At 40.8% G+C, this 23,815-nt stretch overlaps 1 protein-coding gene across 2 annotated transcripts; it reads right to left on the minus strand.

Moving 5' to 3' along the window:
* scp2b (sterol carrier protein 2b) lies at nucleotides 1-17,305 on the minus strand. Of its 2 annotated transcripts, none has more exons than XM_021604549.3 (5): nucleotides 16,875-17,305; nucleotides 16,060-16,159; nucleotides 9,627-9,756; nucleotides 9,284-9,363; nucleotides 1-1,038 (listed from the first exon to the last, which is right to left on the minus strand). In XM_021604549.3, the coding sequence occupies exons 1-5, from the start codon at nucleotides 16,916-16,918 to the stop codon at nucleotides 943-945; spliced, it is 450 nt and encodes a 149-aa protein (XP_021460224.1). In that variant the 5' UTR covers nucleotides 16,919-17,305; the 3' UTR covers nucleotides 1-942. The 2 variants fall into 2 exon arrangements, with proteins under 2 accessions (XP_021460224.1, XP_090092291.1); XM_090236165.1 differs by lacking the exon at nucleotides 1-1,038 and adding an exon at nucleotides 1,668-1,972 and having other exon boundaries at nucleotides 16,875-17,205.
* Nucleotides 17,306-23,815: the final 6,510 nt, after the last annotated feature.

Here is a 23,815-nt window from a genome sequence, read left to right on the forward strand (position 1 = left end):
TTTCAGTGTTTATTAGTAAGAGAGTTTATTTAGTAGAAATCACTTTAGCATCATCAGTGGGTCAGACGGTCAGAGTCATAACAACATGGCTGAAAGTAACACAGTAACAGAGTAGGGAAATGTATGCACTCACTACTCACTGTAAGTCACTGGATAAGAGTGTCTGCTAAATGACTAAGATGTAAATGTAACATTCAGTGGTCCATCCATTCAGTCCTGTTTTAGATATTATGAAGCTGATATTATGAGACAGTATCAATGTTTTTACACTTGTTCATGACACCAGGGAATATTCCACACCTGAGAGGCACTTCACTGTTTTATCCATTCATCTCTCAAAGGCTGAATAGGGAGAAATTACTGTGTAGCACAGCTCTGAGACCATACAAGACATGATTCATCCTGTCCCAATTGTCAAGAGCAATTGTATTTCCATTACCAATACACACATGAAACTTAAGAGGAAAAAGGTCAGAAATCGAAGGAGGGGCATGATTCAATTAATGACATCATACAAACATATTCTGTGAGTCATAATAAATCAGTTTGAATAAATATAAAATTACACAGTTGGAGAGAGTAGACTACACCCCTATGGTATATCTCTAGTCTAATGTGTTCTGGTCCTTAATATATTAGAAAAAGACAGAGGGGGTCAGAGAAAGAGAGGTAGATGTTGAAAACAGTATTTCTCTCCATCCATCATTCCATCTCTACTACCATCGTTTCCTCCTACAGTGCGTCCCCCCCCTCCTCACACTACTAGTTGGATGGTGGGGGCTGCTGTTGAGCTACAGAAAATGTAGAAGTTACCCCTTAGTGCAGGTCTTGGACCAGGTTTGTTGTTGTAACCCCTAGTGGTTAAGGTTAGGATTGTGATATGAAGCACTGATCCTAGACCAGCGCTAGTGCGGTAACCTCTGCCTCACCCCAGGTTCTACCTCACAGCTTGGCTTTGCCTGGCTGGAGCTGCAGACTCTGGAGCTTCATGGCCATTCCCATGTTCCCTGTGATCTTCAGCTTGCCTTGGAAGAATGCCTGAGGATCAGAAGAGAGAGTCAGTCATTAGAACCAGAACAGAGAGAGAGGGAGAAACTTACCCTGACAGTAAATCTCTAAGACAAAAATAATGGTGTTCCAAAAAAGGTCCAGTTGTCAGGACCACAAATACAAATTCCATTTAGACACCGTTGCCCTCGAGCACAGAAAAAAACTATACAGTGCATTCAGAAAGTATTCTGACCCCTTAACTTTTTCACATTTTGTAACGTTACATCCTTATTCTAAAACGGATCAAATAGTTTTTCCCCCCTCATCAATACACACACACACAATACCCCATAATGACAAATCAAAAAAAGGTTGAGACATTTTTGCAAATGTATAAAAAAAAACTGAAATATGACATTTACATAATATGACATTTACATTTGTTGAAGCACCAGTGTGATGGCGATTGCATCGTCTGTGGACCGGTTGGGGCGGTATGCAAACTGAAGTGGGTCTAGGGTGGCGGGTAAGGTCGGGGTGATATGATCTTTGACTAGCCTCTCAAAGCACTTCATGATGACAGAAGTGAGTGCTACGGGGCAGTAGTAATTTAGTTCAGTTATCTTTGCCTTCTTGGGTACAGGAACAATGGTAGCCATCTTGAAGCATGTGGGGACGACAGACTGGGATAGGGAGCGATTGAATGTGTGCGTAAACACACCAGCCAGCTGGTCTGCGCATACTCTTAGGACACGGCTAGGGAGGCCGTCTGGGCCAGCAGCCTTTCGAGGGTTAACACGTTTAAATGTCTTACGTCGGCCACGGAGAAGGAGAGGCCACAGTCCTTGTTAGCGGACTGCGACGGTGGCACTATATGATCCTCAAAGCGGACAAAGAAGGTGTGTAGTTTGTCTGGAAGCGTGACGTCGGTGTCCGTGACGTGGCTGGTTATCTTTTTGCAGTCTGTGATTTCCTGGAGACCCTGCGAAATGTATCAGAAATACAGCGCAGACATTGTTAATGTTGCAAATGACTATTGTAGCTGGAAACGGCTGATTTTTACAGAGGCCCATTTTACAGAGGCCCATTATCGGCAACCATCACTCCTGTGTTCCAATGGCACGTTGTGTTAGCTAATCCAAGTTTATCATTTTAAAAGGCTAATTGATCATTAGAAAACACTTTTGCAATTATGTTACCACAGCAGAAAACGGTTGTTCTGATTTAAGAAGCAATAAAACTGGCCTTCTTTAGAGTAGTTGAGTATCTGGAGCATCAACATTTGTGGGTTCGATTACAGGCTCAAAATGGCCAGAAACAAAGGACTTTCTTCTGGAACTCGTCAGTCTATTCTTGTTCTGAGAAACTGAAGATCTTGTAAATCGATCTCGTAAATACACCCTTCACAGAACAGCGCCAACTGGCTCTAACCAGAATAGAAACAGGAGTGGGAGGACCCGGTGCTCAACTAGTCAAAAGAAGGGCAGTTTTATTGCTTCTTTAATCAGAACTACAGTTTTCAGCTATGTCGGCCTTCCGCATCGGCCCGCATCGGCCTTCCGCATCTGCGGTGGAAGGTGACCGAGCTACAGCGGTGTTTGTCAGATCATGAGACATCCTGAAAATCGGTCTTCTCACGGAAATGTCTGTAGAGTCCGAATGGTTTGGCTTACAAACTAATATGAACACAATGGAAAGATGACTCTCACAAGCCCGATGGTGTTCACCCACAAGTGGCACGGGACTCGTCTGATGGTAACCCATACAAATTAATGGAAATACGGAGGTAGTTTTGTGGCAACAAAAATAAGCGGTTAAATGTGTCCAAAAAAACAAGGATATTTCCTGAGCTTTCTTATATCTCCTACAGATAGGACAGACACTTCAAAACATGATTTCTTTTAATACTGTCGTTTTTTGCTATTTATGAATGTGGTATTCAATGCATTTCTATGTGAACTTAAATACTTAAAAAATAAATATATATACACAATACCAGTCAACATTTTAGACACACTTACTCATTCAAGGGTTTTCCTTTATTTGTACTATTTTCTACATTGTAGAATAATAGTGAGGACATATAACTATCAAATAACATATGGAATCAAGTAGTAACCAAAACAAAAGAGTTAAACAAATCAAAATATATTTTATATTTGAGTGTCCTCAAAGTAGCCAACCTTTGCCTTGATGACAGCCTTTGCATTCTCTCAACCAGCTTCATGAGGTAGTTACCTGGAATGCTTTTCCAACAGTCTTGAAGGAGTACCCAGATATGCTGAGCACTTGTTGGCTGCTTTTCCTTCACTCTGCAGTCCAACTCATCCCAAACCATCTCAATTGGATTGAGGTGATTGTGGGGGCCAGGTCATCTGATGCAGCACCATCACCCTCCTTCTTGGTCAAATAGCCCTTACACAGGCTGGAGGTGTGTTTTGGTTTATTGTCCTGCTGAAAAACAAATGATAGTCTCAAATTTGGACTCATCAGACCAAAGGACATATTTTCATCGGTCTAATGTCCATTGCTTGTGTTTCTTGGCCCGAGCATGTCTCTTCTTCTTATTGGTGTCCTTTAACAGTGGTTTCTTTGCAGCAATTCGACCATGAAGGCCTGATTCACGCAGTCTCTGAAAAGTTGATGTTGAGACGTGTCTGTTACTTGAACTGTGCAGCCCAAATAAATGCTTCACAATCTAAGGTAAAGTAATGAACAATTCCTCTGCAGTAGAGGTAACTCTGGGTCTTCCTTTCCTGTGGTGGTCTTCATGAGAGCCAGTTTCATCATAGTGCTTGATGGTTTTTGCGACTGCACTTGAAGAAACTTTCAAAAGTTATTGAAATTTTCCAGATTGACTGACCTTCATGTCTTAAAGTAATGAGGGACTGTTGTTTCTCTTTACTTATTTGAGCTGTTCTTGCGATAATATGGACTTGGTCAATTACCAAATAGGGGTTCTGTATACCACCCCTACGTTGTCACAACACAACTGATTCTATATACCACCTCTACCTCAACACAACTGACTGGCTTAAACACATTAAGAAGGAAAGAAATTCCACAAATTAACAAGGCACACCTATTAATTGAAATGCATTCCAGGTGACTTACCGCATGAAGCTGGTTGAGAGGCCAAGAGAGTGCAACGCTGTAGTCAAGGCAAAGAGTGGCTATATTGAAGAATCTCAATTATAAAATATATTTTGGTTTGTTTAACACTTTTGGTTACTACAAGATTCCTATTGCATTATTTCATAGTTTGTCTTTACTATTATTCTACAACGTAGAAAATGGTAAAAAATAAAGAAAAACTCTGGAATGAGTAGGTGTGTCCAAACATTGACTGGTACTGTGAATGTTATACCTAAAGGGGTCCTAATATTCTAAATCAATTAGCCAAATGATCCAGGGTATGAACATTTAAAACAATTTCATATGTTAGCTCAGTAGAGATCCCCCGACCTACACAGAAAAAATATATACAGTTGAAGTCGGAAGTTTACATACACCTTAGCCAAATACATTTTAACTCAGTTTTCACAATTCCTGATATTTAATCCTGGTAAAAATTCCCTGCCTTAGGTCAGTTAGGATCACCACTTTATTTTAAGAATGTGAAATGTCAGAATAATAGTACAGAGAATTATTTCAGCTTTTATTTCTTTCATTACATTCTCAGTGGGTCAGAAGTTAAAATACACTCCATTTGTATTTGGTTGCATTGCCTTTAAATTGTTTAACTTGGGTCAAACATTTCAGGTAGGCTTCCACAAGCTTCCCACAATAAGTTGGGTGAATTTTGGCCCATTCCTCCTGACAGAGCTGGTGTAACTGAGTCAGAGTTGTAGGCCTCCTTGCTCGCAGACGCTTTTTCAGTTCTGCCCACAAATGTTCTATGTGTTTGAGGGCTTTGTGATGGCCACTCCAATACCTTGACTTTGCAAGTATGCTTGGGGTCATTGTCCATTTGGAAGACCCATTTGCGACCAAGCTTTAACTTCCTGACTGATGTCTTGAGATGTTGCTTCAATATATCCACATAATTTTCCCTCATCATGATGCCATCTATTTTGTGAAGTGCATCAGTCCCTCCTGCAGCAAAGCACCCAAACAACATGATGCTGCCACCCCCATGCTTCACGGTTGGGATGGTGTTCTTTGACTTGCAAGCCTTCCCCTTTTTCCTCCAAACATAATGATAGTCATTACGGCCAAACAGTTCTATTTTTGTTTCATCAGACCAGAGGACATTTCTCAAACAACTACGATCTTGGTCTCCATGTGCAGTTGCAAACCAGTCTGGCTTTTTTATGGCAGTTTTGGAGCAGTGGTTTCTTCCTTGCCGAGCGGCCTTTCAAGTTATGTCGATATAGGACTCGTTTTACTGTGGATATAGATACCTTTGCACATGTTTCCTCCAGCATCTTCACAAGGTACTTTGCTGTTGTTCTGGGATTGATTTGCACTTTTCGCACCAAAGTACCTTCACCTCTAGTAGACAGAACGCGTCTCCTTCCTGAGCGGTATGACGGCTGCGTGGTCCCATGGTGTTTATACTTGCGTACTATTGTTTGTACAGATGAACGTGGTACCTTCAGGCATTTGGAAATTGCTCCCAAGGATGAACCAGACTTGTGCAGGTCTACAATTATCTTTCTGAGGTCTTGGCTGATTTCTTTTGATTTTCCCATGATGTCAAGCAAAGAGGCACTGAGTTTTAAGGTAGGCCTTGAAATACATCCACAGGTACATCTCCAATTGACTCAAATGATGTCAATTAGCCTATCAGAAGCTTCTAAAGCCATTTAGAAACCAATTTTCCAAGCGGTTTAAAGGTACAGTCAACTTAGTGTATGTAAACTTCTGACCCACTGAAATTGTGACACAGTGAGTTAAGTGAAATAATCTGTCTGTAAACAATTGATTGAAAAATTACTTGTGTCATGCACAAAGTAGATGTCCTAACCGACTTGCCAAAACTATAGTTTGTTAACAAGAAATTTGTGGAGTGGTTGAAAAACAAGTTTTAATGACTCCAACCTAAGTGTATGTAAACTCCCGACTTCAACTGTATCTTGCACACACAATTCATATCTCCAAACTATTCTTTGTCAAAGTGCAGCCCCTCCATTTTGTGGAAAGTAAATCCCCCTGCAGTCAACAAAGCAGGGAAATATTATTCTTGAGCTGGTTGGAAAACAACACGAATGGAAATGATTCCTGATCCTGTGTTTCACTCCAGTAGTGTGTGCTCCTGCCTGGTTTAAAGAGTTAAAGTGGAAAGATTCATGTCAGAGTGGAAAGTGGGACAGCAGGAGGAGGAGTAGGAAGAGGAGGTACAGACCAGATGGGCTTAAAGGAGGGCTGGGGACTGACTGTGTCATGTGTGGCAGTCAACAGTGGCACAGTGACTCTGTCCCCCACATTCCGCTTGTAGGATGGAAATCATGACTGAGTCTTTAAATTTGTATGAAAAGAAACTAAAGCGAGTACAGAACTCAACGGACACATGGTAACAGAAGCCTTGAAGGTGTCCTTAGTTCCAAAGACACATATCTTCTGTTATAAAAGAGGCTTTGTATAAACCGAGCATAGAAGAAGAAAGACTCATGGTCAAAACAACCTTCTGGAAAATAATAATAGAGAATAGTACTTCTAGTTATAAGGTCAACAAGTATGACATCATTGTACAATGAAGGTCACTATGAACTGACCATACATACAGCGCAAGGCAACACAAAATAAGAGCTGAGTTTGCAAATTCCACTCAATAACACATACCTACACGCCGAGCAAATTAAAAGTAAAATAACACGGACATTAACCAGACGTTGACCGCAGCCTTACTCATATTGAACCCATTATTTTTTTATACAGAACATGTCCCAATTACCGAAACAATAAGGGTAATAGGCTCTTTTAAGTTGAGCACTTGTCAGGAGGCTAATGCCCTGACTGTTCCTCTGGGAACCCAGTAGAACAGAGGGTGTTATTTTGTGTCTGTATGCGATGACTCAACACTATTCATGTCAGCTACTACAGCGACTGATATTACTGCAACATTTAAAGAGTTGCAGTTAGTTTCAGAGTGGACTGCAAGGAATAAGTTAGTCCTAAATATTTCTAAAACTAAAAGCATTGTATTTGGGACAAAACATTCACTAAACCATAAACCTCAACTAAATCTTCTAATAAATCATGTGGAAATTGAGCAAGTTGAGATGACTAAACTGCTTAAAGTAACCATGGATTGTAAACTGTCATAGTCAAGACATATTAATTTAACAGTAGCTAAGAATGTGGAGAAGTGTGTCCGTAATAAAGCGATGCTCAGCCTTCTTAACAACACTATCAACAAGGCAGGTCCTACAGGCTCTAGTTTCTACCTTCTTACCAACACTATCAACAAGGCAGGTCCTACAGGCTCTAGTTTATACCTTCTTAACAACACTATCAACAAGGCAGGTCCTACAGGCTCTAGTTTCTACCTTCTTACCAACACTATCAACAAGGCAGGTCCTACAGGCTCTAGTTTCTACCTTCTTAACAACACTATCAACAAGGCAGGTCCTACAGGCTCTAGTTTCTACCTTCTTACCAACACTATCAACAAGGCAGGTCCTACAGGCTCTAGTTTCTACCTTCTTACCAACACTATCAACAAGGCAGGTCCTACAGGCTCTAGTTTCTACCTTCTTACCAACACTATCAACAAGGCAGGTCCTACAGGCTCTAGTTTCTACCTTCTTACCAACACTATCAACAAGGCAGGTCCTACAGGCCATAGTTTTGTCGCACCTGAACTACTGGTCAGTCATGTGGTCAGGTGCCACAAAAAGGGACTTAGGAAAATTGCAATTGGCTCAGAACATGGCAGCGTGGCTGGCCCTTGGATGTACACAGAGAGCTAATAATAATATGCATGTCAATCTCTCCTGCCTGAAAGTGGAGGAGAGATTGACTTCATCACTGCTTGTATTTATGAGCGGTATTGACATGTTGAACGTACCGAGCTGTCTATTTAAACTACTGGCGCACAGCTCGGACACCCATGCATACCCCACAAGAGGTCTCTTCACAGTCAGCAACTCGATGACAGACTATGGGAGTTCTATGCACAGTACTATATAGAGCCATGACTACATGGAACTCTATTCCACATCAAGTAATTGATGCAATCAGTAAAATTTGATTTTTTTAAAAACAGATTAAAAAAAAATACACCTTATGGAACAGCAGGGACTGTGAAGCAACACAAACATAGGCACAGACATATGCATACACACACGATAACATACACACACATGGATTTTGTACTGTAGATATGTGGTAGTGGTGGAGTAGGGGCCTGAGGGCACACAGGGTGTTGTGAAATCTGAGAATGTAATGATTTTAAAAAATTGTATAAACTGCCTTAATTTTGCTGGACCCCTGGAAGAGTAGCTGCTGCTTTGGCAGGAACTAATGGGGATCCATAATAAATACAAATACCTTTGCGTTTCCCCCCCAGGTCCCTTTAATGGATGGACAAACAGGTGTGCATGGGGGCCAAGGAAGAAGGAAGCCACTTCTAAAGGAGCCATGAAGACTTAACCTGTTCCCAGATCTGTTTCTGCTGTCCGGCCAAGTCCTATATATGGTGGTTGTCATGACAAACAGCACAAACGGGTCTGGGACCAGGATAATAAAGATCTGCTGGGCCCCATAGCAAGAGTCTAGACTGTGTCGATTAAGTCAGTAAATCAGTGAAGCTTGTTACCTAGCATACCTTATTTCACAATTAACCATTGACTGACCTATGGTGGACTCAGAGTACACGAGAGAAGAAAAGCAACATTTCAGCACAATCATCCTAAATTGTCATAAGAAATGACATGGTGTTTTTGGTCTAACAGTAACCTGACATTATCTATGCTATTATAGTCGGTTTGCTGTGTAGAAAACTAATTAATCATGAAGTGCTCTTAAGAGACACCACACCATTCTGAGAAGTGGCAGAACGTCCCTCCGCTGCTCACCAGCAGCACTACACCCTTATTTATAATGGTTGAATGACTTCGGGAGTTTCCCGTTACCACAGCTCTACAAACTAAATGGTGCATTCAGTTGACAACCATTTTTTTCTTTTTTTACACCATCGCAGCAGAGCAAAAGTTTCGGGGCTGACCCAAAATCATTTGGGCTAAAGCCCCAAAAGTCAGGTCCTGGTGACGTCCATGTGCAAGGTTATAACCATGAGACTGACTGAAATACAGAGTATTAACTCCCTCAAATCAAGGCCAATACTTACTGTCTGTGGGTTCATTTTCCCCGTCATCAAGGCCAGCAGGTCTGCATCTGACATGGAAATGGTGCAGTCTGCTTTCTTTGCTAGAAAGGGGTCGAAGGAGAGGAAGGGTAGATGAAGGATGAGAGAATTACAGCGAGAGAGAAAAAAAATACTTGTTTATTGATCATAAAATACTGTAAATTGAAAACCACAAAAATCATGATACAGCCTGTGAAAATACAACTAGATATTTCCCCTCCACACGTTTCTTTGTGAATTCAGCTAATTTACATTCTCACTCTCAATGTGGACCAAACCGCTAATTCTGACCTGTCGTTGTGGATGCGGCCCTTGCTGTTCTTACCTGTGTCATTGTGAACGCAACCCTTGCCATTCTTCACGTCCACTATCCAGGTCGCTTCCTGACCATCCGGACCATCCTTCACCTTAAAGGAAAACACCCCTCCAATCTTCTTCACAAATGACTCCCCATCCTACAGAGAAATACAAGGTAGTCATAACAATTAGGATAATAAGTACTGTGTTCATCAATAACAAAAGCTGTTTATATCGATCGTCATGTCCAAAGACGAAGGACACAAAAAAAAAATCTTATTCACCTAAACAAAACATTTCACATCCAGTTAAACAATATTTTTTAGCCATGTGCTTTATAAAATCAATAAAATAACAAATAATTCACTGAAACCACACTGAAAACACAGACACTGAAAACACAGACATGCTACTCTTACATTAACGATCAATTAGGCTACTGGACAACTATTTTCTGAACATGTTTAACAAGGATTTTTTTTTCCTGTAATATTGTATTATTCTGTGGATAATCAGATACATAGCAGTGGAATAACATAATGCCAAAACACAGAGAGAGATTCTAATGGGAACCAGAGAGCACCGCACCACTGCTGCCAGACAGACTTACACAAGGATGGAAAATCTAAAAGTAGGACAACAGAGGAAAACCTCCTTGAGTGGAGATGATGTCACACATCCAGAGTCAAAACAGTTGCAGACTAGTTTAGTTACATTTAATCCTGTCTATATACAGTACTAGTCAAAAGTTGACACACCTACTCATTCAAGGGTTCTTTATTTTTACTATTTTCTACATTGTAGAATAATAGTAAATACATCAAAACTATGAAATAACACATATGGAATCATGTAGTAACAAAACAAAAAAAAGTGTATTTTTATATTTTTCAAAGTAGCCACCATTTCCTTGATGACAACTTTGCCCTCTCTTGGCTTTCTTTCAACCAGCACATGGAATGCATTTCAATTAACAGGTGTGCCTTGTTAGAAGTTAATTTGTGGAATTTCTTTCCTTCTTACTGTATTTCAGTCAATCAGTAGTGTTGTGACATGGTAGGGGTGGTACACAGAAGATAGCCCTATTTGGTAAAAGACCAAGTCCATATTATGGCAAGAACAGCTCAAATAAGCAAACAAAAACAACAATCCATCATTACTTTAAGACATGAAGGTCAGTCAATACAGAACATTTCAAGAACTTTAAAAGTTTCTTCAAGTGCATTTGCAAAAACCAGCAAGCACTATGATGAAACTGGCTCTCATGAGGACCGCCACAGGAAAGGAAGACCCAAAGTTACCTCTGCTGCAGAGGAATTGTTCATTAGAGTTACCAGCCTCAGAAATCGCAAGCCAAATAAATGCTTCAGAGTTCAATTAACAGACACATCTCAACATCAACTGTTCAGAGGAGACTGCGTGAATCAGGCCTTCACGGTTGAATTGCTGCAAATAAACCACTGTTAAAGGACACCAATAGGAAGAAGAGACTGGTTTGGGCCAAGAAACACGAGCAATGGACATTAGACCGGTGAAAATCAGTCCTTTGGTCTGATGAGTCGAAATGTGAGATTTTTGGATACAACACGTGTCTTTGTGAGACGCAGAGTAGGTGAATAGATGATCTCTGCATGTATGGTTCCCACCGTGAAGCATGAAGGAGGAGGTGTGATGGTTCTGGTGTCCGTGATTTATTTAGAATTCAAGGCAATCTTAACCAGCATGGCTACCACAGCATTCTGCAGCGATACGCCATCCCATCTGGTTTGCAATTAGTGGGACAATCATTTGTTTTTCAACAGGACAACGACCCAAAACACACATCCAGGCTGTGTAAAGGCTATTTGACCAAGGAGGGTGATGGATCAGATGACTTGGCCTCCACAATCACCTGACCCAATTGAGATGGTTTGGGATGAGTTGGACCGCAGAGTGAAGGAAAAGCAGCCAACAAGTGCTCAGCATATGTGGGTACTCCTTCAAGACTGTTGGAAAAGCATTCCAGATGACTACCTCATGAAGCTGGTTGAGAGAATGCAAAGCTGTTATCAAGGCAAAGGGGTGGCTACTTTGAAGAATCTCAAATATAAAATATATTTTGATTTGTTTAACACTTTTTTTGGTTACTACTTGATTCCATGTGTATAAGTAGGTGTGTCCAAACCTTTGACTGGTACTCTACGTGTAATAGACATCTAGTCGTGTATTTTGGACCTAACAGACTGCTGTTCACTGCTGGCTAGGCTGAGTTAAGGCGAGAGAGAGAAAGAGAGAAAGAAAAGAGAGAAAGAGAAAAGTGAAAGAGTGACAGAGGGAGAGAGAGTTCTGTCATCATCCAGCTTGTGATGTTTATAGTAGTGAGGTCAGAAGCAGAGCAGCTGCAAATGAACACACAACTTTAGAGTGCAGAACCATTTATCTGATTGATTCACACAGCATAACAACTTATATCATGAGCTAGATTTCCATCCAATTGGTGACAGATTGAGAGTATTCTAAAATCCACAAAAAAAAAACTGTGCATTTTCCCACCAGAGATTTGTTTCCATCAAATTGACTTGTTGCAGATGCGACTGTGCTTGATGATGTAGTGCACATAAAAATACCTTTTGTGAGAAAATTCCCATGTACTGAATAAAAAAATACTAGTTCAAATGGGTTTCCATCACATTTTCAACTCTGTTAAGTTTTATAGCAAGTGTGCCCACTCCGGTATCCGCACATGCGCTCTAGCCAAGAGCACTGTTGGCTAGAGCGCAAGTATAACATCCATGATGAGATTATTATGGACAAAAGAGCAATATTATTTTGTCATATGGCAGCCAAGCATCGAAGATCATGTCACCAGAATAAGACCCTCGATATTTATTGGAAAGGAGCATCAAGCTCATTGCCTTGCACTTTCACCACCCTGTGAAGTTCATCATAACTTATTTCATATGTAGCCTAATAAACTGCATGCTTTCCCGATGAGTGGTAGTGGGAAGACCACACAACATGTCATCACGTGACTTCAAGTTTAGTTCGGTAGGGTTTTATATCAATATTTGCACATAAACGCATTTCTCGCATAATTAATTGCACCGACAGAAAAATATCCCACCGTGTCTAGCGTATTGTGTTGTCAACATCAGGCCTGTCATGACATTTTTTTTATCCGACATGGATGGAAACCTGGTTATTGTATGACGAGGGGAAACGCCTGTTTCCGGGAATGAATCCAAGTGTGCTACAGTCAAAGTCGAAAGAGTCTATAGGAACGGAAATGGTTAATCTTCTTCATGTAGGATCAATAGGTCATTTTCAATGTAACGTCACAATAAGGTGTAGCGTGTTCGATTTGCCCGCTTGTGAGCAAGGAGACCCACAGCTCTGCTTAAACCATTGACAACTGAGTGCCGTTTTCAAGGAACTTAAATACATTTTAACTATTTGGTTGTAATATCATCACCTCTTAAAGAGCATGGCCAGACCTACACATTTCTGATTATTCTATGCAAATCAATGGCGCACATTTAGATCATCAGTTATACAGCAAGTAACTGCATGTCTTTCATGATCAGATATGTGAGGGTAGCCTTATGATATCGCTCAATATTGGCCACCATTAATTGTATATATAAAAAAAAATTACACTTTATTTAAACATTGAGTCACCATTGAGACCAGGGTCTCTTTCTGCTGCAATCTGGTAAATTGTGTCACCATAATGAAGAACTGGCAGGAATGCTGGCTGTACAATCTGCTTCCTGCTATTTAAGGAGTCAAGATCCATTTCTAAAAAAGAAGCCCCCTTTAAATCTTATCTTGTTAACTAGCTCATCCATATGTTTTTAAACATTATCTTTGTCAATCCAAATGCCCAGATATTTTTAGGTGGGAACCTGATCAATGGGAGAACCATCCAATGAATAAATATGTAGTCCATCTGAAACAATTAGCGATAGAAAATAAAAGTGAACTACACCTGACAACTATGAGTGGTTTAGGTTAATTTCTCATCTTTTGTAGGCTCTGCCTGTTTTACAGCAGAAGGGAGCATTTGCCGTGGTACTGTTAGCTGATAATATTTTCCTTTGCAATCTTCTGTAATCTCTGATGAAGCAAGCTAAATTATGTTTGCTTAACTAGCTACAGTGCCTTGCGAAAGTATTCGGCCCCCTTGAACTTTGCGACCTTTTGCCACATTTCAGGCTTCAAACATAAAGATATAAAACTGTATTTTTTTGTGAAGAATCAACAACAAGTGGGACACAATCATGAAGTGGAACGACATTTATTGGATATTTCAAACTTTTTTAACAAATCAAAAACTGAAAAATTGGGCGTGCAAAATTATTCAGCCCCTTTACTTTCAGTGCAGCAAACTCTCTCCAGAAGTTCAGTGAGGATCTCTGAATTATCCAATGTTGACCTAAATGACTAATGATGATAAATACAATCCACCTGTGTGTAATCAAGTCTCCGTATAAATGCACCTGCACTGTGATAGTCTCAGAGGTCCGTTAAAAGCGCAAAGAGCATCATGAAGAACAAGGAACACACCAGGCAGGTCCGAGATACTGTTGTGAAGAAGTTTAAAGACGGATTTGGATACAAAAAGATTTCCCAAGCTTTAAACATCCCAAGGAGCACTGTGCAAGCGATAATATTGAAATGGAAGGAGTATCAGACCACTGCAAATCTACCAAGACCTGGCCGTCCCTCTAAACTTTCAGAAGACTGATCAGAGATGCAGCCAAGAGGCCCATGATCACTCTGGATGAACTGCAGAGATCTACAGCTGAGGTGGGAGACTCTGTCCATAGGACAACAATCAGTCGTATATTGAACAAATCTGGCCTTTATGGAAGAGTGGCAAGAAGAAAGCCATTTCTTAAAGATATCCATAAAAAGTGTCGTTTAAAGTTTGCCACAAGCCACCTGGGAGACACACCAAACATGTGGAAGAAGGTGCTCTGGTCAGATGAAACCAAAATTGAACTTTTTGGCAACAATGCAAAACGTTATGTTTGGCGTAAAAGCAACACAGCTGAACACACCATCCCCACTGTCAAACATGGTGGTGGCAGCATCATGGTTTGGGCCTGCTTTTCTTCAGCAGGGACAGGGAAGATGGTTAAAATTGATGGGAAGATGGATGGAGCCAAATACAGGACCATTCTGGAAGAAAACCTGATGGAGTCTGCAAAAGACCTGAGACTGGGACGGAGATTTGTCTTCCAACAAAACAATGATCCAAAACATAAAGCAAAATCTACAATAGAATGGTTCAAAAAATCAACATATCCAGGTGTTAGAATGGCCAAGTCAAAGTCCAGACCTGAATCCAATCGAGAATCTGTGGAAAGAACTGAAAACTGCTGTTCACAAATGCTCTCCATCCAACCTCACTGAGCTCGAGCTGTTTTGCAAGGAGGAATGCAAAAAAAATGTCAGTCTCTCGATGTGCAAAACTGATAGAGACATACCCCAAGCGATTTACAGCTGTAATCTCAGCAAAGGGTGGCACCACAAAGTATTAACTTAAGGGGGCTGAATAATTTTGCACGCCCAATTTCAGTTTTTGATTTGTTAAAAAAGTTTGAAATATCCAATAAATGTCGTTCCACTTCATGATTGTGTCCCACTTGTTGTTGATTCTTCACAAAAAAAAATACAGTTTTATATCTTTATGTTTGAAACCTGAAATGTGGCAAAAGGTCGCAAAGTTCAAGGGGGCCGAATACTTTCGCAAGGCACTGTACATGTCAAATGGATAGGTACCTTCACATATGTGAAATGACATGATTATGATGTTTACTAATCATGAAAAGCATGTATATTGAACAAAAACAAACTCAACATCCAACAATTTCAAATACTTTACTAAGTTACGGTTCATAGAAGGAATTAATTCAATTGAAATAAATTAATTTGGCCCTAATCTTTGGATTTCACATGACTGGGATGGGGCACAGCCATGGGTGGGCCTGGGAAAGCATAGGCCAACCCACTTGGGACCAGGTTTACTCACTGGGGAGCCAGGCAGAATTATTTTTTTTTACAGACAGAAATACTCCTCAGCACTGCTTCTTCTCAGACGATCCCACAGGTGAATTAGACGGATGTGGAGGTCCTGGGCTAGAGCGGTTACACGTGGTCTGCGGTTGTGAGGCAGGTTGAATGTACTGCCAAATTCTTTAAAATTACATATAGCTGGGGGTCTACTTGCCCGCCAGCAGCCAAATCGAACGTATTGTAATGTTTTATTGAAAACAACCTAAAAAATGAACCCTCATTCTATGGCTGTACTGTGGAGGAAATGGTCAGAGGTCACAATATTTTTGTGACCTTTTCTGTGAAAAGGATCAAAAAAAGAGGTCTAAGCATTTTCATGTGAAAACGGGATGTGGGTTTGTAGTGTAAACTGCAATACATGACACCTGAAACAGATAGTACACAGTAATGAATGAAGATACCTCCTCCAGCTTCTTGTTGATCTCCTGGAAGACTGCATGGGCCTTGAAGCCCTCCAGGGTACGCTCTGCATTGGTGTTAACTGACTGGATCCTCTGAGAGCTGAGACACACACAGAGAAACCACAAACAATTGACAGCATAACAGGAGGCATGCCATACATAGCCTGTGAGGCACAACTATAACAAAACCATTAGGATTATTCAGCAGGAGAAAAGAGAACTAGCATGGTAGTCTTAAACACGACGCTAGGCAACAGACTAATAGGATGGGGCTATATTACACAGGCGTACTAAGAGTCCTCATAAGGCTCTTGCCTCGGTCACAATATGATGGCGTTGTCTTTCAACTAGTCTAATTATCAGTGAGCGCAGTTAAAATGCAGAGAGCAGAAAACATGTCCGATTTAAATTGTAGAAAGGGGTTGGCTCTGATTTGATTACATAATTAGACTTATCTAAAGCTTTAGACATCTAAATGCAATTTGATGAACGTAATGCCAGTGCGTTCAAATTAATAACCTGCAAGCAAATGGATAAATTAAGATGTATTATATTCCTATTGAATCCACGTCAGGTTGGCAAGTTTTTTTTATTTTTTTATCTCGGGTGGTGTCATTGTAAGTATTGCACAAGTCAGGTGTTAGCACAGCAGTAAATTAGCTGCTAACAGTAATGTCATTGTTTTGAATAAGCTAGCTATCAAGCTAACTTTACACCTTGCATTTCACAAGGCTGACCCGAACCAGATGAATAATTCGAGGTAACGAGTGGCAATTAAAGGGCTGTGATAATTTTACTAACCCCAAGTATCTCACCTTACAACCTGCGATTCGCGCATTTTGTTATGTGAAACAACCATTGTTCAGAGGCCGACACAGCTGGTGTGCAACTCTGCCTGCTGTTGCGAACATAGAGATAGATAGAGGACTCCTTTTTGTATCTGATCTTCTAGCGTCTGTGAAATCATTGCCTCAATGGCGCTGGCAATCTCCATTTTAAAGTAGTATATTTTCTTCTTCACGATTAGCTGATCCCTCCTGATGACCCCACCAAGAGGGAATGAAGTTGAAAGTCTCACCCGGTTAACTACATTAAAATGGTGGACGCCCTCAATGGCGCTGCCCGTACTCAAACGTCTTTTGGCCACTAGAGGCCTCTACAATTCTCTATGGTTGTGAAACCACTTTATAGCTAGCTACCCGAAATTCCTTTTTTTATGCTACTCCGCAAGACCCTACATGACGATAGCAGAAAGGGTGATGATTTGATCTTTAGTGCAGCACTCTACAGTTCTTGGAGGCGAAGATTTTTTTTATCCACAATTTCAAAAGTTGGGCTATTCAAATCACACATGTTCAATATTATTCTGGCGTAAACCCCTCATTTAACCAATGATAAGCCTTGCTATGTTTAAGATAGATGCATTATTTATTTCACTGTTGTGATGTGTCTGAACAACGAATGTATATTGTATCTGAATGTGTGCTTATTACAAAAGGCACCGATTTTTGTTTTATTTAACCTTTATTTAATCAAGGAGTCACATTGAGATTAAAACTCTATTTCACAAGAGAGCCCTGTACACATTACAAAAAAAACAGACTATTAAAACATACACGTGTGTATAAAACAATAATTCAGCACAATAAACAAAAATAAACATTTAATAAAAGCAATCACATTCAATTACATAGAGATCCTCAATCAATCATTTTAACTGACTGAGTGGCACCAGCACATCCAACTGCAGTGAACTCTGCAGATTGTTCCACAAATTAGGGTCAAAAAACAAAACACAGATTTTCCCAAATCTCTAGTGTTATCCATTCCTATGAACGGGTTTGGTAACTTGTGATTCTTATCTTAATTAATGATGTTACATATAGAGGGAATTTCTGTAAGATTGCTTTGTAAATAAATAAAAGAGAATGCGGCTCTCTTCTTACAGACAGAGAGGTCCATCCCACATTTTTATACAGACTGCAATGAGTCCTAAAATTGTCCCCTGTGATAAAACGTATTGCTGGATGGTAGACTGTGTCCAAGGGTTTTAAAACAGAGGTTGACGCATGCATGTAAGCAATATCACCAAAATCCAATACAGGGAGAAGTTTTGTTTGAACAATCTTTCTCCTATTTGTAATACTAAGGCATGATTTATTTCTATATAAAAAACAATCTTGGATCTTAGCTTCTTAGTCAGATTTTTTATGTGTTACGAAGGATAACTTGTCATCAGTCCAGACACCCAGGTACTTATATTGGGAAACAAGCTCAATTTGGGCTCCATTTATAGCGCAAATATGCAGGTAATCAGGGTCAACATTTTGTGACCTAGAGAACAGCATGAGCTTGGTTGACTTGTATTTAACACTCATTTATGATCTGTAAGTGATTTCTGAATTGAATCAAATTCATGCTGAAGTTCACGAATGGCCTGCTGCGCTGAGGTGGCACAGGAAAACAAAACTGTGTCATCTGTATAGACATGAATGTTACAAGTATTAACAGTGTTTCCTACAGTGCCTTGCGAAAGTATTCGGCCCCCTTGAACTTTGCGACCTTTTGCCACATTTCAGGCTTCAAACATAAAGATATAAAACTGTATTTTTTTGTGAAGAATCAACAACAAGTGGGACACAATCATGAAGTGGAACGACATTTATTGGATATTTCAAACTTTTTTAACAAATCAAAAACTGAAAAATTGGGCGTGCAAAATTATTCAGCCCCGTTACTTTCAGTGCAGCAAACTCTCTCCAGAAGTTCAGTGAGGATCTCTGAATGATCCAATGTTGACCTAAATGACTAATGATGATAAATACAATCCACCTGTGTGTAATCAAGTCTCCGTATAAATGCACCTGCACTGTGATAGTCTCAGAGGTCCGTTAAAAGCGCAGAGAGCATCATGAAGAACAAGGAACACACCAGGCAGGTCCGAGATACTGTTGTGAAGAAGTTTAAAGCCGGATTTGGATACAAAAAGATTTCCCAAGCTTTAAACATCCCAAGGAGCACTGTGCAAGCGATAATATTGAAATGGAAGGAGTATCAGACCACTGCAAATCTACCAAGACCTGGCCGTCCCTCTAAACTTTCAGCTCATACAAGGAGAAGACTGATGAGAGATTCAGCCAAGAGGCCCATGATCACTCTGGATGAACTGCAGAGATCTACAGCTGAGGTGGGAGACTCTGTCCATAGGACAACAATCAGTCGTATATTGAACAAATCTGGCCTTTATGGAAGAGTGGCAAGAAGAAAGCCATTTCTTAAAGATATCCATAAAAAGTGTCGTTTAAAGTTTGCCACAAGCCACCTGGGAGACACACCAAACATGTGGAAGAAGGTGCTCTGGTCAGATGAAACCAAAATTGAACTTTTTTGGCAACAATGCAAAACGTTATGTTTGGCGTAAAAGCAACACAGCTGAACACACCATCCCCACTGTCAAACATGGTGGTGGCAGCATCATGGTTTGGGCCTGCTTTTCTTCAGCAGGGACAGGGAAGATGGGAAGATGGATGGAGCCAAATACAGGACCATTCTGGAAGAAAACCTGATGGAGTCTGCAAAAGACCTGAGACTGGGACGGAAATTTGTCTTCCAACAAGACAATGATCCAAAACATAAATCAAAATCTACAATGGAATGGTTCAAAAATAAACATATCCAAGTGTTAGAATGGCCAAGTCAAAGTCCAGACCTGAATCCAATCGAGAATCTGTGGAAAGAACTGAAAACTGCTGTTCACAAATGCTCTCCATCCAACTTCACTGAGCTCGAGCTGTTTTGCAAGGAGGAATGGGAAAAAATTTCAGTCTCTCGATGTGCAAAACTGATAGACATACCCCAAGCGACTTACAGCTGTAATCGCAGCAAAAGGTGGCGCTACAAAGTATTAACTTAAGGGGGCTGAATAATTTTGCACGCCCAATTTTTCAGTTTTTGATTTGTTAAAAAAGTTTGAAATATCCAATAAATGTCGTTCCACTTCATGATTGTGTCCCACTTGTTGTTGATTCTTCACAAAAAAATCGTTTTATATCTTTATGTTTGAAGCCTGAAATGTGGCAAAAGGTCGCAAAGTTCAAGAGGGCCGAATACTTTCGCAAGGCACTGTATGTCATGAATATACAAAGTGAACAATAATTTACCCAAAATCGAACCCTGAGGAATACCTTTTTGAATCTCAAGAAATTCTGATTTATCTTTCGAGTTTGTCTGAGTTCTGTCGCTAAGATCATTCTGAAACCATAAACAGACTGTATATCCCAGGCCTATTCTTGATCATTTCTTCAGCAAAACAGAATGATCAACAGTGTCAAACGCCTTTGACAGGTCAATGAACAAGGCAGCACATCTCTTTTTAGCATCCAAGGCATTGACAAGATCATTAACAACTAGTGTGGTTTCTGTGGTAGTACTATGCCCAGGACTAAACTCTGATTGGTTTATATTAAGAATACAATTATCAGAAAAAAGGAACAAAATTGTACATTATCCAAGGATTCAAGAATCTTACCAAAAGAAAATAGTCTTGAAATGGGGCGATAGTTGTCAAGATCATTTGTATCCCCCCAAGAAGTTCTGGAAAGCGGTTAAAGACCTGGAGAATAAATCATCCTCCTCACAGCTGCCCATGTCCCTTAATGTTGATGATGTGGTTGTTACTGACAATAAGCACATGGCTGAGCTCTTTAATCACCACTTCATTAAGTCAGGACTCCTATTTAACTCAGCCATACCTCCTTGCCTGTCCAACATTTCCTCATCTCCCACCCCTTTTGATGTGACTATCCCCGATGCTTCTCCCTCTTTTCCCCCTGCCCCGCTACAAAGTATCTCCTTGCAGGCAGTCACTGAGTCCGAGGTGCTAAAGGAGCTCCTGAAACTTGACCCCAAAAAAACATCTGGGTCAGATGGTTTAGACCCTTTCTTCTTTAAGGTTTCTGCCCCTATCATTGCCAAGCATGTCTCTCCTTTCTGGGGAGGTTCCCATTGCTTGGAAGGCAGCCACGGTTTGTCCTTTATTTAAAAAGGGGGAGATCAAGCTGATCCTAACTGTTATAGGCCTATTTCTATTTTGCCCTGTTTATAAAAAGTGTTGGAAAAACTTGTCAATAATTAACTGACTGGCTTTCTTGATGTCAATAGTATTCTCTCTGGTATGCAATCTGGTTTCCACTTAGGTTATGAATGTGTCACTGCAACCTTAAAGGTCCTCAATGATGTCACCCTTGATTCTATGCAATGTTGTGCTGCTATTTTTATTGACTTGGCCAAAGCTTTTGATACTGTAGACCATTCTATTCTTGTGGGCTGGCTAAGGAGTATTTGTGTCTCTGATGGGTCTTTGGCCTGGTTTGATAACTACATCTCTCAAAGAGTTCAGTGTATAAAGTCAGAAAATCTGCTGTCTCAGCCATTGCCTGTCACCAAGGGAGTACCCCAAGGCTCAATCCTAGGCCCCACTCTCTTCTCAATTTACATCGACAGCATAGCTCATGCAGTATATGCAGATCCATTTATATGCAGATGATACAGTCTTATACTCAGCTGGAACCTCCCCGGATGTTGTGTGAAATGCTCAACAGCAAAGCTTTCTTAGTGTCCAACAAGCTTTCTCTACCCTTAACCTTGTTCGGAACACCTCCTGTGGTTTGGTAAGAAGAATGCCCCTCTACCCACAGGTGTGATTACTACCTCTGATGGTTTAAAGCTTGAGGTAGTCACCTCATACAAGTACTTGGGAGTATGGCTAGACAGTACACTGTCCTTCTCTCAGCACATATCAAAGCTGCAGGCTAAGGTCAAATCTATACTTGGTTTCCTCTATCGTAATCGCTCCTCTTTCACCCCAGCTGCCAAACTAACCCTGATTCAGATGACCATCCTACCCATGCTAGATTACGGAGACATAATTTATAGATTGGCAGGTAAGGGTGCTCTTGAGCGGCTAGATGTTCTTTAAAATTCGGCCATCAGATTTGCCACCAATGCTCCTTATAGGACACACCACAGCACTCTATAATCTCTGCATACCCGTCGCAAGACCCACTGGTTTATGCTTATTTATAAAAAATAAAAATAAAAACTCTTAGGCCTCACTCCCCACTCTCTGAGATATCTACTGCAGCCCTCATCCTCCAAATACAACACCCGCTCTGCCTGTCACATTCTGTTAAAAGTCCCCAAAGCACACACATCCCTGGGTCACTCATCTTTTCAGTTCGATACAGCTAACGACTGGAACGAGCTGCAAAAAACATTCAAGCTGAACAGTTTTATCTCAATCTCTTCATTCAAAAACTCAATCATGGGCACTCTTACTGAGTTGTGGCTGCTTTGTGTGATGTATTGTTGTCTCTATCTTCTTTCCCTTGTGCTGTTGTTTGTGCCCAATAATGTTTGTCCATGTTTTGTGCTGCTACCATGTTGTGTTGCTACCATGTTGTTGTCATGTTGTGTTGCTACCATGCTGTGTTGCCATGTGTTGCTGCCTTGATATGTTGTTGTCTTAGGTCTCTCTTTATGTAGTGTTGTGTTGTCTCGCTAGTCGTGATGTGTATTGTCCTATATTTATATACACTACCGTTCAAAAGTTTGGGGTCACTTAGAAATGTCCTTGTTTTTGAAGGAAAAGCAAATGTTTTATCCATTAAAATAACATCAAATATATCAGAAATACAGTGTAGACATTGTTAATGTTGTAAATGACTATAGGCTGATTTTAAATGGAACATCTACATATAGATAAGTACATTTGAGTGTCTAGTTTGAGAAACAGACAAGTCCTCAACTGGCAGCTTCATTAAATAGTACCCGCAAAACACCAATCTCAACGTCAACAGTGAAGAGGCGACTGAGATGCTGGCCTTTTAGGCAGAGTTCCTCTCAGAGTCCAGTGTCTGTGTTCTTTTGCCCCTCTTAATCTTTTCTTCTTATTGGCCAGTCTGAGATATGGCTTTTTCATTGCAACTCTGCCTAGAAGGCCAGCATCCCGGAGTCGCCAGATGGTTTTTGGGGGTCAAATTTAAAGAGATCCTTTAGCACTTCAGACTCAGTGACTGCCTGCAGGGAGAAATGTTGTAGCGGGGCAGAGGAAAAAGAGATCGGGGTTAGTCGCATTAGAAGGGGTGGGAGATTAGGAAATGTTGGAAGGGCAATGAGGCATGGCTGAATCAAATAGTAATCCTGTGGGAATAAACTAAAGAACCCTATATATTTCTGCAGAGCACATTTTTTCTAAGAGTGTTGGGATCGAGAGGCTATGTGAGAGGACGTGGGGGCAGGGGTGTTAGCAAATGACACTGCTGTTTATGCACAGGCCAGGCCGGGTCGACCCGTTTGTAATCTGCAGAATGGAGGCAAACATAACAGCAGAAAATCGCATCAGTCACACTCTTAGGGCAGGGAGCTAGGTTGAGGGATGGATCCAGGGAGGGGAAATTGATGGATGCAGTGGCTGCTACTGGGGGCAGGTGGGGGAGGATTTAAGGCAGAGCGTCAAACTCAAGCTGGCTTGATTACTCTCTCGCCCAACAGAAATGATAGGCTAACAGTTTTCCAAGCCGAGGTAAGCCAGACAATGTTTTGCTACTGCCAACTGCTTACTGCTGCGAGTGACAGTCTGTTGTTTTAGATAGGGGGAGCACAGCAGCACAGCATTGAGCGAACGCTTTCCGTGGCCAGACCAAACTATTCACCGATCAAGCATATGCTGCCCTCTGCTGGTATAGTATAAATATTG

This window comes from Oncorhynchus mykiss, chromosome 5, assembly GCF_057628025.1.
Source record: "Oncorhynchus mykiss isolate SJ-2025 chromosome 5, ASM5762802v1, whole genome shotgun sequence".
NCBI classification, from domain to species: Eukaryota; Metazoa; Chordata; class Actinopteri; order Salmoniformes; family Salmonidae; genus Oncorhynchus; species Oncorhynchus mykiss.

Bases quoted from the DNA above. Each gene is read 5' to 3' on its own strand.
- scp2b (XM_090236165.1), bottom strand. From the start codon at position 16,918: ATGGTTGTTTCACATAACAAAATGCGCGAATCGCAGGTTGTAAG. The intron at 16,160-16,874 runs GTGAGATACTTG...TGTGTGTCTCAG, and splicing joins CGCGAATCGCAGGTTGTAAG to CTCTCAGAGGATCCAGTCAG. The intron at 9,364-9,626 runs GTAAGAACAGCA...ACCCCTTTCTAG, and splicing joins TTGCGTTCACAATGACACAG to CAAAGAAAGCAGACTGCACC.